Genomic DNA, 15,562 nt, shown 5'->3' with positions numbered 1-15,562 from the left:
ACAGCTGTCCTCTTATAGGACGTTTCTCCACTTAAATGTACCAGCTACAGCCCGATAAGGGGGCTGCTGTGCAAATGTCTCACACTCAAACTAACCAGTAAACATGTTTTATGGGCCAAAGCTTAAACATCACTTAGGCATCTTCTGAATGGATCTAACTATCAATTAAAAAGGTTTCCCTTTAGGGGACCTGTTTTTTTGTCCCCATACCGTCAGAGGTCCCTTAAAGGTGATTGTGTAAACGGAGCGATGTCCCCATAAGTAAGCATTGCCAGAACACACACACACACACACACACACACACACACACGCACACACACACACACACACACACACACACACACACACACACACACACACACACACACACACACACACACACACACACACACACTGTCACTAGCCCTGTGGTGCACTAACAGTTTGAACTCACAAAACCCCTCAACTGTCCCATTTAGTTTGCAACAGTGATTAGGAATAAAAAAATAAAATCCACTTTAATTTGTCGGTTACTCTTGGCATGGATCGAAAGAGAGAAGGGGAGGGGGATATAGCAACGCTGTGGATACTTTCTGAATGTTTCCAAGCACACATGTCATGTCAATTGCTTTCTTTGGACTCGTATTGAGCTAGCAAAATTAGAAAAATGCTGTAAAAAGGCCAAAAACATTTGAAAAAGAACCCCAAAGTAGTATTTAGCACAGTAGCTAACGACAGCCCTGCTCCTGACTGAATGAGCACAGAGGATCGATCTTCCCACCCACATTGGATGTGCTGCCGGGCACAAAACAATAGGTGGATGAAATATTCGAACACTGAGTCAAGGTTTGTACATTAATGCATATTTTTCGGCCTGTGGTTTGTAAACCGAAACACTTGTACAATGAGGTGTTAGTTCATCGAGGTTCCACTGCAGTTTGTTCATAGTATTTTTTTCATACCAAGAAACATAAGATATTGTGCTATTTTCGGTCAAGGTTTTCAGTGTTCAGGCAATCACGAGACAAAAACTACACAAATGTGATGGAAGAAGACAAGTATTCAATTTCCACCGATGATTGCACGACAGCATCACCGGAATCATACAAAACCTCAAATACAATGGCAGAACGAGGCGGATTAGTCACACAGCCTTATTAATTAAATTAAAACTCATTACCGGAGGCATTTATTATTAGCTCTTCCACCACGTGCACGTGAGAAGACAGCCAGCTGTGTCAGCAACCAGTCACTGAGGCAGGTGTGCAACCATGTTCAGTTTATATGAACATGACACTTGTTTGATGCAAGACGTCCATTGCAATGGCAGCAGTGATGGATTGCAGTGAAAAAAACACAAAATGAGGCGGTTCTGAACTTTGACCTCAATCCTGGGGGTTCAAGGCTCACAAGTCTCATTATTATTATTGTGTATACGCCGTATCTTAATTTCTGTGAAATGAATCACGCCGCAGTCAAACGCTTCTTTTCAATAGTGACTGCGAAAAAACGTATTTGCAATCAAAGGTCTTTTTATGGTGCTGATGCTAATAATTGCATATTATTACGCACACACTCAAGTTCCTCCAGCTTTGTGTACTGCTGTAGGATCGACTATAGGAAGACCACCTGGGAAGCTTCCAGGCACACAGATGGAGCGTTCCCCATCTCCTCGAATTAACTTCAAAGTGAAGTGTGAAATACAGAAAGAGCATGCAAACAGCAAAATTCCACGCTGTATGTTTATTTCCTCATATACTTCATACAAAGCTTGCTGAATTAGTGAAAGTACTGAACAAAAAAAAAAAGAGTTAAAAAACTAGCAGTACAGCAGCACATAGGAGTGATGATGGCAGTTAATTGCACGCTCTAGACCTCTCCCCCCCCCGCCCCGTTTCATTATTTTTAGCAGGCAGCAGATGTTAAACGTCATAGAGGTCGGATATTATTCTGTCATGCTCGTCTCATTAGCGCGTCTCTCACCAAGACACGTGCCAGTGTGGACAGAAGAAAGAACATCAGGTTTTTATTTGTATCTTTTGTCTCAGAAATGATATGAATGTATACAATTTCTCATTTTTGTGGCAAAAAAGTCCAATTAACAAAATTCTGTAATGCTTGATGGAAAAAGGACCCAAACCACTATACTCTGAAAATTCAAAATATTGAAATTTACAAATCTGGTACATTTTCAAACATCTACAATCACGCACAAACAACAATAACCATTTTTTTTTTAACAACAATAACTTTATTCAACCCTCAGGGGTCAAAGGCTGACCTTGAGGTTTGCTGTATTTTGATCATATGGTAATTATTGTTTTGATTTTACATGATTTTTCCTAAAAGGGTTGACCATGTTAAATAATATTCCCCAAAGAACAAATTATTAAATATAAATCAAATATCTGTTTACTAAACATGTTTACTACCTTTGAAATACAGTTTTAAAACATTATTAGAGCTGCGTGAGGCTGAGCCAACCAGTTGCTAGGATACTGAACAGAGGTTCTTTAATTGATTTGGTCTCATCTCGTGGTCAATATTACTTTAATATTGACATGTGTGGTTCATTTAGCCGTTTTAATGCTTGGAATGCTTAATTTAGGGAATTTTTTTGGGGAATATTCTAAAAAATTAAAATCTGCAATAGAGTGAAGTGGCGAGGGGTGACTGTACCCAAAGCCATACAGGACATACAAGTCCTTCATTTTTAAATGGGCAAAAAAGTTTTAGATTATTGTTTTTTTTCTTTTTTTGCTCAAATCTGGATATCGTCTTAAGCCAAAAATATTTATTTAATTATCTCCAAAGTCAAAAAGGACATCATTTGATAAAAAGGCCTTTAAAAGTGTCAATCATTAAAAAAAAAAAACATGACATGTTTGATATTTTTGATTAGGACGAAAGTTTCTTAAAAATATTTGAGCAAAAAAGTAGCAAGAACATATAAATCCACATTTTTTACGCCTTACCAGCGCTTTTATGTCCTGTTTGGCTTTAAAAAATAATTTCAATTAGAATGTCCCCAGACAGTTAAAAAAACAACACTAAAAACCGGCATATTAATATGCAGAGTAAAATGATGAATGATGAGGCGTGGCTCGATTGGTAGAACATCCATGTCAGCAACTTGATGGTTCCAGGTTTGATTCCCATTTTCACCATTCTAGTTACTGCTGTTGTGTCTTTGGGCAAGACATTTAAAATTGTTGATGTGAACCGTAAGCTTTATTTATAAATAGTTGATTTATATAGGCTAGTAAGGTAACCGTAAGCTGTAAATCCATGTTGGTGTTTGGTCATTTGATGCTGATGCCGTGGTGTGACAAGTTCAGCAAATCCCTTACTTCAGTGGTCCCCAACCACCGGTCCGGGGACCGATACCCGGTAGCATTTGCTACCAGGCGGCAAAGAAACATTAAATAATTTATAAACGACTGCATTTTCTCCAACTTAACTTTCACCTCTCCCACGAGACACACCAATAAGTTTGTTTAAAGATGTACACTAAAACTCCTAATATGAAGTTTCCATTTGTTATATTTGTTATAACTTTCTGACATGATACAATGCACATTAATGAACATATAAAACATAAATGTGACAGATTGTAGCCAAAGGTTGATTTCCATCTGCAGTGTAACCTGCTGGGGATTTCATTGCAAAGAAACAAGTCCAGGGCTCCCACTAATTCAGCGTTATAGTGAGTTGTATTTTTCATGCACTTATTTTTGCAGTATTTATCTGGTACAAGTGGAAAGCTGGTCCCTGAAAATAATGCCTACATTTAACTGATCCGTGGCACAAAAAATGTTGGGGACCACTGCTGTACATGAAAAATCAAGTTATTCCGTTATTACAGTTTATACGACATCTTAAAAGTTTATTTAAGTTAAAACAAAGACATTCCAGAACTTTAGCTTGATTTAGACTCTGTCATCCTGTCTTCTTCTACGTTTTTTAACCTGCAAGCCCAAATTCACGGAAAACTACTTCCAGGTTAACTTCTTGTATCAAATGGATTCTTAAAAAATAATTTTACAAGCCCAATTGTGCACAAAATCGGGAAAAAACATTTATAATTGTTTTTTTCAAAACAAATGGTAGTTATTTTGTTTTTACAATTATGGTTTTATTTTGAAAAATAAATGAACAAATGATACACAAATTGTTTAGTATTAAATCTGCTTCTTCCTAGTCATTTATGGGTGTGTTATTGTTGTGATTAAGTCAAGCATGTTCCAAATAAACTAAACAATAACCAAGACAGTAGAAATCATTATGGTTATGCTTATCCAATTAATCCATTTGTTTAATTAATAGTTGCAGCCCTTCATACATTACATGTTAGGCCATAAATCACAGGTGCCAAACTGTTGGCCCGGGGGTCATATTTGGCCCACCATATTATATAATTTGGCCGTCCATGTTATTTATGTGGCCTGCGAAAGGCTGGAATTAATAAAGTACTTTCTGGTTAAATATATTTGATCTTTCAATTCTGACAAAAAATATGTACTGCATGAAATTGCATTAGTTCTGCAAATTAAAATAATCTGATAATGCAACAAATGTTCCAAGCATTGTTCTGATGGTTATCTGAAATAAATACTTAAAAATTTGCTTTTCACCTTCACTTACGATTTCAAAGCAAGTTACCCATCAATCAGCTACAAAAATACACAATAATCAAAAAACAGTTGCCTATGCAAGTTGTGTAAATAGACTATTATATATATATATATATATATATATATATATATATATATATATATATATATATATATATATATATATATATATATATATATATATATATATATATATATATATATATATATATATATATATTAGGGATGTAACAGTGAATGGTATAATGAAAAACCGCGGTAAAGTTCCAGACGGTTAGTAATTCCGTTACATTTTTTAATTACCAAAAACATTTAAATTATTATTGCATTTTAGGCAACACTGCTTACTTCCAGGAAACAGAGCCACAGCAGCGCTGAAGAATACCTCTCTCTTTCAAAATGTAAAAATAGAAATAATGGCATTGTGTAGTGAGATAAAGCTGACATACTGATACTGTTATTGAACAAAAAAACAAATATGTGTCTTTAAATATATGGATAACGTTTAATCTATAGCCTTTTTATTAGACATTACAAATAACATGATGGCATCGCGTTCAAGTCCCATCCCAGCTGTTTTACCTGACATAATCAATAATCATGGTTTCAATATTGATACAAATAATCTTAATTATTATTTTGGCCATAATCGTGCAGCCCTATGTATAAAACAAGACCTCATATATGAACATTATTTCTATTTATATGGAAAAAAAGTGTGGTTACGTCTTATGGCCATCAGGTGCCATCTAAATTCTTACATTGGTTTTTATTTTTGTATCTCTCATGTCTATAAATCTATCTTGCACAATTTTTACATGTATTTTATTTTTATTTATGTTATTTTTTTTCTGCCATAGTACTTTGTTTATAATGCTTTTGTTGCTTTCATATGCACATTCAATTTCTACTTGAGGTCCATGAAACAGTGTTTTTTATCTACAATAATGTTTCGGCTAAAAAGGAAATCATTTTGAATGTGTTTTTAGCGTTTTTTTAAATTAAAATTTGGTTAAAAGATTTCAGTATAAATACTTTTAGAAAATTCTGAAGACATTTAAAAGTTATATAGTTGAGATTTCTGTGGTTTATCCGTTATACCAGACCTGGGCATTCTGCGGCCCGCGGGCCGCATCCGGCCCTTTGTGCGTCCCTGTCCGGCCCGCGTGAGGCCAATTATAAATTACAAAATACATTTTAAAAAGTATCTATGTCGAGTGTGCATTACAACGGTGCTGCTTTTGTTTTGAAAATCGTTATTTGTATTACTTCCGTGTGGACGTATGCGTGTGCGTGATTGTGAGTGAATGTGAACAGCTGCAATTACAAAATAAAGTTGAAAAAACATCTATGTCGTGCGCGCAATACAACTGTGCTGCTTTTATTTTGAAAAGTATTATTTATGGGCGTGTGTCCGTGTGTAACCTGCGAGTGAAGGTGCACATGCAGCGACAAGTGATGCACGGTTTACACCCGAGACGCTAAAAAGAGAAAAGTTGATGAGGAATGCCGTGTTTCCAACAAGACATGGACTGCAAAGCAACGTTCCCTCTAAGGTGCGTGCCTGCGCAATTGCGCACTGCTCAAGCGTCCGCTGCGCGCAGCAAGTATATGCCGCGCACCAAATCAAATCCCATCTGAATTCTAAACAAAATAAACATATTTATTCTATGGAATTTTGCAATGCAACTTTGAGTGACAGTGACAACAAGCGGCCCTAATGGTGTTCGTCAACACAGTTCAATTGAACACCGTTCAATTATTGTAACGTCTATCGAGATGCTTCGAGGACAGGAATTATATCGATCACTTTATTGAGCAAAACTGTTTATATTCGGACATAACCACACCAAAAACATGAGTAAAACAATTCTATCTCGAAAAACTAGTCATTTTCTGCCGTACAAACCAGGCCAAAACCAACTTGTCATCTGTCACCAACACGCATAGCACTAAACCACTGGTGCGTTTATGGCCACACAAAAAGTCGGACAACTCAAACACCACACAAAGATACACTATGACTCCTCAGTCATACGTGTGCTTATTTTACTGTCATTTATTATTATCCATACATCCATCCATTTTCTACCGCTTATTCCCTTCGGGGTCGCGGGGGGCGCTGGAGCCTATCTCAGCTGCAATCGGGCGGAAGGCGGGGTACACCCTGGACAAGTCGCCACCTCATCGCAGCATTTATTATTAATGTTAATTTATTTATATTAGTCATGGAATGCTGTTACACACACTATGTTGAAGTATTACTATTATTATTAATTATTGTTATTATTATTATTATTATTATTTATCTTACGGTATATATCAAAAATAATATTGAGCAAAATTTAATTGAAATATTGCTCATGCGGCCCCCTGTAAAAATTAATTGCCCACCCCTGCGTTATACAGTGCTCAATACCGGGGTAAAGCGGAATACACGTTAGGTCAGGAAAAAAACACAGAGGCTATTTCATCCCTACAAGCCTGTTTTGCAGGTTTCTCTCAAAACAGGCTTGTAGGGATGAAATAGCCTCTGTGTTTTTTTCTGACCTAATGGAGATAGGCTCCAGAACCCCCTGCGACGTATATATATATATATATATATATATATATATATATATATATATATATATATATATATATATATATATATATATATATATATATATATATATATATATATATATATATATATATATATATATATATATATATATATATATATATATATATATAGATATATATATTTTATTTATTTTATTTTTTATTCTTTTTAATTTATTTATTGATTTTTTTATTTATTTTTTATTTTTTATTTATTTATTTAAAAAAAATATATATATATTCACCATTACAACTGTCCCACTGAGGGTAGCCAGAATTGTGATGCGGCTCTCAATAAAAATAAGTTTGACATCCCTGCCATTAATGGTTTTGGCAAAAGAACATTATTTTGAGTTTCAAGCATAACGAAAGTTGAAACGAAATTCAACTTCATTACAACTTCTGTCATGCTTGAAATGAAATGAAAACAAATTACAGTTATTTGTGTATAACTCTGAGACAACCATCAACAACAATTTGAGGAATTAGATAAACAAATGCACACAGTAACTAAATCAGTGGTCTTGTAATGCAGTTTGACACACACAAACACACGCACACAAACACACGCACACACACACACACACACACACCCACACACACACAAGCACACACACAGCTGGGAACGTGGCAGTTCTTCAAAGGCTTTAAGTTTAAAATTAATGCCAGATATGTCCGAACTTACTTCATTTCATGTGGAGTTGAGGTAAGAGTTGAGGTCGCGTACCTTGACCAGGATCACTTCTTCAAACTTTGGTCATCAATAGTGCATCAGTTTCAGTAACATTGCCGCTCCTCCATTAAGAAAAAGTAAATATAGATCTAGCAGCAGATAATATGTTCCTAAGACGCTCGGAATCTGCTGCGGGGGTTCTCAGCTGTCCATCAAGTCTTCCTGAGCATCCACAGAGGAGACGTCCACTCGGACCAGACCACTGACCAAGTCACTGATGGGGCCACCTGCATTGCCCCATCCTGAAGTCCACCCCCCCCCCCCCCCCTCAGCCCTCCGAGCTCAGCCCCCACCGTCTGACTCCACTACCAACAACCTCATAATAATAAACCCAGATAAATACAAATATGTGGAGGGAGGAGTTCATATCTGAGCTTACGAGTACAATCCCTATAGGACCCCATGTAGTAATCCCCACTTCATGATGCCTGCTAATGGCACAATATGCAGACCTTTTACTGTAAATGCCGATTTAACATCAGCCATGTCTGCGTCCTGATGGACAGCAGATGTTACGGTTCTCTGTGATTACGCAACTCTATATGGCGTCTCCCTGGTGATACACGCCATACCAACGCTTCTGGTACAGGAAGGCCAACCATGAATTTGTGTCTTTGGTAGACTCCACTCAAAAGAAGACTTGTGCTGGAACATGCATGAGAGAACAAATGACCATCGTGATTCATGCAAGGACGGAGTCACGCTGATCCCCCCCCCCCCCTCCGTCTCCCAGCAGCATGGGACTTCACATCGCATTCAGCAGTATCACATTATTCTAATTAGGGAAATGTGTTGGAACGCTATTTCCTCCCCAAATAAACGCCACAAAAGCGGGTGGAATGTCATCTTTGTCAGCACAGGTTGTGTCATGAGAAATCACCGACATGTCATGCACGCTCTAAAAAAAAGGTAACTATTTTTTTTTATATCTGTGAGTTAGGAAGGGGTTACACGGGGGCGCTGCGGTCCCACCACCTCTGAGGGGCCGGAGAGGGGCCAACGCGCTCTTGGCCGCTACCATGTGAAGCGCTCTGTTTCCTCTCGCTTCCTTCTGAGCGGCTTTGTTTCACGTGCAAACAGTGGAAGTGGCCCCAACTTGCCCGGCCAAGCACTGCGTCCAAACTGGCAGTGGTGAGAAAACTGGGGTGTGGGGGTATGGGGGGGGGGGGTCGAATTCGAGGATAAGAATATAGCGAGAGGGGAGGGCGATGGGCACGCTGGTTCTTTCAGGCCACTGATGTCATGCCTGTGCCCACCGTGGGAGAGCGGCGGAGGGACCAAGACGCCCCTTTCTCCACCAAATCGTTTTTTTTTTTTTGCTGTAATGAATGAATCTTTCAGAAGCCGCGGCTCATTGTGAGCCGTAATCGACGGCGATTATCCCGATTTTATGCTGCCTTTCCCCAGTGTGAGGAGGCTCCCTGAGTGCTGGCTTTGAGGGCCGCTGCCATGCAGCCAGGACCACAAGGGGTTGTCGTGGCAACACTCTGCAGTTTAGCGAGAAGGGGATGAAGAGAAAGGAGAAAGCTCCCTGCCACACAAATACCCACATTAGCATACACCCACAGGGCTAAAGGATGGGGTACAGCTTGACTGAGTCGCAAACACATAAGAAAATAGTAATTTAAGGACATATTAAGGAGCTGTTTAAAAATCCAAGAAGGTAATTTAGTTGCAGTTCTGTCCTTTGTCTCTGAGTCCAGAACAAACAACGACGTTGTAATTAGATAGCAACTAATATGTTTGCATTGCTGTCAGATGCGTTAAAAAAAAAATCAAGAACCCAGAAGAAGAGATGATTCCCATTGTTGTCTCAGGGGCCCAATGCCAGTTCTCATGACTGGAGGATCACATATTCTGTGAGGTAAAGACAACTGGAGCCCGGCCAGGCTCCGGATATATCAGGCCCCACTAGGCCTCACAGCTACTTTGCCATGTAGTGGGAAGAAATGGGGCTCACGCATACTGGCTGCTAGGAGATGTGACAAAAAAAAAAAAAAAGGGCCCTCAGCAAACACTTCAGGCTCTGGCAGCGCATAGGAAGTGTGGAGATAAATTCCCGCATCTGAAGAAAGGGAAGCTTTTTCAGTCTGCACCCTTTTGATTACACTTTATACCCCAAGATGGTGGTCCACGTGACAGCATCCAGTAAACATGAGCCATGCAAGCTGTACAGTCATGCAATCTGCTTTATTCCGTCTGCAGCCGAGTTTTGGACTTCAACATTTGGAGGATTTGGCCAGATTTACACTGACTAACCATTCATCCATCCATCCATTTTCTACCGCTTGTCCCTTACGGGGTCGCGGGGGGCGCTGGAGCCTATCTCAGCTGCACGCGGGCGGAAGGCGGGGTACACCACATCAAAAGCAAAATACAGTAAGAAGCATTAATATTAATTCACAAGTATATTTTATTATTGTAGTTGTTTACAGCCCTGCAAAACAACACATTATTTTGAAATATGTCTATAATTATATATAAATATGTACTGCAACTCCGAAAGGGACAAGAGTTAGAAATGGATGGATGAACAACTAGCTCAGTGGCCTTGTGGTTAGAATGTCCGCCCTGAAATTGGTAAATTGTGAGTTCATACCAAAGACTATAAAAATGGGACCTCCCTGCACTCAGCATCAAGGGTTGGAATTGGGGATTAAATCACAAAAGTATTCCCGTGCGCGGCCACCGCTGCTGCTCACTGCTCCCCTCACCTCCCAGGGGGTGAAAATGGGGATGGGTCAAATGCAGAGGATAATTTCATCGCAACTAGTGTGTGTGTGACTATCAGTGATACTTTAACTTAACCTTTAATTGCTTGAACCAAACATTTAGCTAAACACGTACACACAGTATATATGTGTATATGTATGTATATTTGAAAAAAACATGCTGTATCGTTAATATCAATTAGTTAAACGATAAATGATAATTAACTCTGTAACTTTGCTGTCATCGATACATTATTAATGTTCGTTTTTGTTTGTTTTCCCTCGTATCTCGCTTTCAAACAGGGTGCAAGAGGGTTCACTCTGTGCATCGGTTGCAGCACCTGAGTGATCCACAATCTTTGTCTCTGTGGGTGGAGGCGAGAGCGCCAGCTTACAAACACAGGATACACGGACTGTGCCTCGCTAGACGCTAGTGAGAAGCACCGCAAGATGACAAAAATAGGAGTTAAAAAGATGAATGCAGAACCATGTTCAATATTTATTACAGTGCAATTTTTTGATAGCGGAGACTGGGAGTGAACTTTGATTTTTATTGTTTGTTTAGTTATCTAGGATAATTAAAAGTTATTGATCTTTCAATTACATTGGTAAAACAACAAACTAATGAGAAATCAAAGTGTGTTGTGTTTAAAATGAATACTTGCATTATTATTATTATTACTATTATTATTATTATTATTATTATTATTATTATTATTATTATTATTATTATTATTATTATTATTATTGTATATTGTGATTACATTAGTGCTTAGTTTGGTCTCAAAATAAGGGTGACAATAATTTGTGGACAATATATCATCCAGCAAAGTGTATTATCAACCCAGACCTAATCATATCTTACTCATATAAAAGAAGAACACTGTGCTTACAGTAAGACACATCCAAATAACATGCGCTAAACAGCATGTGTAAACTATAAACTTGTGTGTACTATTTGTGACCGTGTTGCGTGTGATCTACTAAGACTGTGTGTACAATTGATAAAAAGTGGAAAAGTGGTGTAGACCGCCGTAGTTAAATGTGTTTTACCTGTACTACTGGCTGCGGCCATGGGAACCCTCATTTTGCTCCAAAGTTATTATGCTCTCCAACCTGTGTGCGATGTTGTTGAACAGGCAGCAAATGTCTATAATATGGAGCACCTTTTCTGCAATATGGAATAGCAATACATAGATAACAGAAACTATTTTTAGCGCGCTGACGCTCTGCGGGGAGGCGGAGGGCCGTCACAATGAGGATTCTCTGTTCACCGTCTGTCTTTGCAGTGCAATCACTTCACATAGATTTCCACCGTGCTAAATATCGACGCAAAATAGCGCCCCCACAACAGTTTCAGACTTGATAAATCATATTGTGTGTCCTGAATAATTATGTTTTCAAATATTTCTCCCAGTAATGTGGGGTTTCTGATGATTAGCCTATATTCTGCATGTTCAAGAAAATGGAGACAAACACAAAATACATTTTTTGATCACTTAAACGTTCAGTAGATCATCTTTGCATGCGCTATTAAGTTTGCAACTGTTTTAATACATACAAACCTTAACTAGACCAGGCCGAAAATGTTCCGTATGTCTGCATTCTATTCTCCCTATATAATATTTTTCACTTTAGCATTTCTCTTCTCCCTTGAGCTTCATGGCGATAAAAAATAGTCCATATAATATATAGGCACATCCTGCCACACCAAGGGTGTAAGCTGTACCACAATTTGTCTTTTTCTGGTTATTTTTCCTTACTTTCTTCTCCAGTGAGGAGGGAAGAATTCAGTACCATGGTCAGTGACCAACTAGACCTGAAGGAGCAGCTCACCTCCCAACTACTAGGACCTCTTAAGTAGAAAGACTTACAGTAAAACCTTATCAAGAAAATTATAGTTTTCATTGGGACTGTCAAAGTAAACACGTTGAATTATTAAAAAAATAATAATTTTAATAACACCCAATTGGGATTTTAGATACAACTGTCAGCAAGTTTTGAACAAAAAAAAGACCTGTATTCGAGTAAATCAATTAAAAATTGTTCCTGTATGACATTCTGAATTAGAGTTTATTTATGTGAAAGGACAATGCACATTAATGAGCACAACACAAGATGTGTAAATATGACGGATAATAATAAGGATGCTAATTTCCATCCGCAGTCCCTAAACTAAAAACAGATCAACACAACAGCACAATAAATTACACAGCACAATACAATATATTAAAAATAAATGAAAACACAAGCATATAGCAGCAGTTTTTAAAATAGGGTAAAAATGTTAGCATGTTTGTTTTGCTTGAAACTATGCTTTTAGTTATACCTTATAAGTGTGTAGCTCTTCCTGATTAAAATTGGATTTAAGTGAAAGAGTGACCCAGTGCTTAAGTGCCTGGGTAATAAGGTATACAAGAAAACAGTTATCAATTACATCAATTACATCAATTACATGTGATAATACAACGCATCCAGTGGATTTCAAAATTCATTATTAGTGCAGTTATGATTTTCAAGTAACCAGTTTTAGATGCTTATTGAAAAAAGTAAGAGTTTGTATGTCTCGTGGTATCGTGTTCCATAAGTGTGACACGCGATATGAAAAAACTGACTGACTGGGAACAGTCACCTCTAGGTCCTGATCTAGTCGCTCGATTAAAGTTTGTCTTTCTAAATTATTTTGGTGGATGTGGTGCTAGTCCATGGAGAATCTTGTAAAAACAAAGGAAGCATCCGCATTATTATTACTTTTATTTTCTCAACTCAGCAATTCATGTTTCTTTAAGATGTTACAATTACGGTGTGTGTGTTGGCTTTTTTGTCTAAGACTTTTAGAGCTTGCTTGTACGTAATTTCAACAGACTTTAATGTGGACTTGCATGCCGATGCACAAGTAGGTAATATGTGGTGCGATCATTGCATATACCTTTGCAGGGTTAAGTGTTAACTTATTCGAATGTATCTAAAATTCGGCAGGTTGTATTTTATTCTATTCACTGTTTTTTTTTACTTGTTGTTTAAAACTTTGCTGTGAATCAATGATCATTCCTAGTACAACTTCAAGCATTTTGTGCAATTTACATACACATCAGGAATTATGTCAGCATTTGCCTTATTCGAAAAAAACAGGCAAATAGTTTTTGACACATTAGGATGCAGATGAGAAAGGTTCAACCAGTTTGATACTTTGGACATAGCTGCTGATAGATCATGTGCCGATTGGCATTTAGTTTTTGCATGCACATACACAACAGCATCATCAGATAATATCTGGAAAGTTGCGTTTGACGGACAGGTATTTGTCCTAATGTACAGTCTAAACAACAATAGTCCCAAAACCAAACCTTGAGGAACACCAAGAGTATTGTCAGAAGTTGTAGATGTAGTATTGTGTACTCTAACTTGCTGTTTCCTCTCCACAATATATGATTATATGCATTGCAATGTATTTACCCACAATTTAAAATGAGATTGCTTAATTAATAAAATTCGGTGATTCACAGTCTTCTTCAAGTGAAGAAAAACAGCTCTTATAACACCACTGGTATCGATTTTAGACTTTAAATTTTCCACAAAGAAACAAATTGCCCTCTCAGTAGGATTTTTGTATCTGAAAACATACTACATTGGGTTTTAAGATTGCATTTATGTCAAAATATTGTGGCCTTTTTTAAAGTTAATATAAAATATGCATGCAAGTAATTTACTGCGATTAATCGCAATTAATCGAAATGTAAAATATTGAGAAAAATATCATTTGACAGCCTTATATTTCATATATTTACATTATTACTCAGGTTTCAGCCACAAATCCAATTGTGGGACTAAACATAATAAACATTGACTTCCAAATTAGCATTGCTGTGTTGCTAGCTGTAGTCGAGTAGTTTTATGAATAATGATAATAATTATATTGTACAGGAGGACGGACTTCTTCCTGTATGCGGCTTCATCATCAAATGCACCATCAGCAGCTTTCCCATATTTTAATGGAAACATGTCCTTCATTTAAAACAATATTTAAATGCCCTTAGCCAGCGTTTCCACAGCCTTTGCCGGTGCTACGCTGTTTCATCAGTTCCACTACATGCATTCCTCAATCATATTTTTCAATGATTTATTTCTTCAATTCAATACATTTTTCAGCACTGTCCTTTGTTTGTCTCACTCGCGTTAGACACCGGATGTTTGGCAGATCTCACGGGGTTCATTGGGACTTTTGTGACACCAAATAGGCAGTTAAACCATATTTTCCAGTGGGAAGTCTCGTTTCCTAAATAAAAATCATAAGGTAGGGCACTCGTAAGCCAAGGTACTTCTGTGCAAAATCGCCTCTATTTTACTCATTTTTACCATCCACGCCCCCCAGTCAGTGCATCCTGGCGACACATGACTGCACAATACTTCTCTGTCAATCAGCCGCCTGCGAGGTTTGCCTTTGTGTTCGTAATGAGGCAGTCATTAGAGAGCGAGCCTTCGGGAATCCTGAGGCTCATGTCGTAGTCTGCATACTGTAGTTCTCTTCGATGTGACCGGTTCAAGTCCAATTACGCACCTAACGGCCTATTACGCTGGAGAGGGTAGACTGGCCTGTATCCTTTCCATTCAGCTCGGTAAAGCAGCGGAGATACTTGAGTTTGATTAAATGTAATCCAGCACTGGGCCTCTTCACCACTCGAGCCGCAGTAAATGTCAATTATTGTCCCCGCATACCTTTACTGCATGTGTCTTGTTTTCCTCTTCCTAAGTGCGACATTCCTTTGTGGTCTTGATATAGGATGAGCTTCAAAAACTATGTCACTGTCCTTTTTCCCAGATCTTACTACCATCCATCTCCGAAAGCTGCACGGATGAAAGAAGGCCATCCATATTCATGGATTCTATCTCTCTGTGCGGGT

At 38.0% G+C, this 15,562-nt stretch overlaps 1 protein-coding gene across 4 annotated transcripts in view; it reads right to left on the bottom strand.

Moving 5' to 3' along the window:
- Positions 1 to 15,562, bottom strand: part of slc1a2b (solute carrier family 1 member 2b) — a 73,600-nt gene that overhangs the window by 34,236 nt on the left and 23,802 nt on the right. Inside the window, exon 1 of one of the 4 annotated variants that reach the window (XM_062035801.1) lies at positions 7,903 to 8,120. The exons of 1 other annotated variant lie outside the window; for it this stretch is intronic. In XM_062035801.1, the coding sequence (XP_061891785.1) occupies positions 7,903 to 7,907 (5 nt within the window). In that variant the 5' untranslated portion in view covers positions 7,908 to 8,120. Of the gene's footprint in view, positions 1 to 7,902; positions 8,121 to 15,562 lie in introns of those variants that run through there. 2 more of the 4 variants (XM_062035803.1, XM_062035804.1) reach the window with 2 other exon arrangements.

The sequence above is a fragment of the Entelurus aequoreus genome, linkage group LG24 (genome assembly GCF_033978785.1).
Source record: "Entelurus aequoreus isolate RoL-2023_Sb linkage group LG24, RoL_Eaeq_v1.1, whole genome shotgun sequence".
Classification (NCBI taxonomy): domain Eukaryota; kingdom Metazoa; phylum Chordata; class Actinopteri; order Syngnathiformes; family Syngnathidae; genus Entelurus; species Entelurus aequoreus.
The sequence above is the reverse complement of the archived record's forward strand: the minus strand, read 5'-3'. Positions and strand labels throughout refer to the sequence as shown.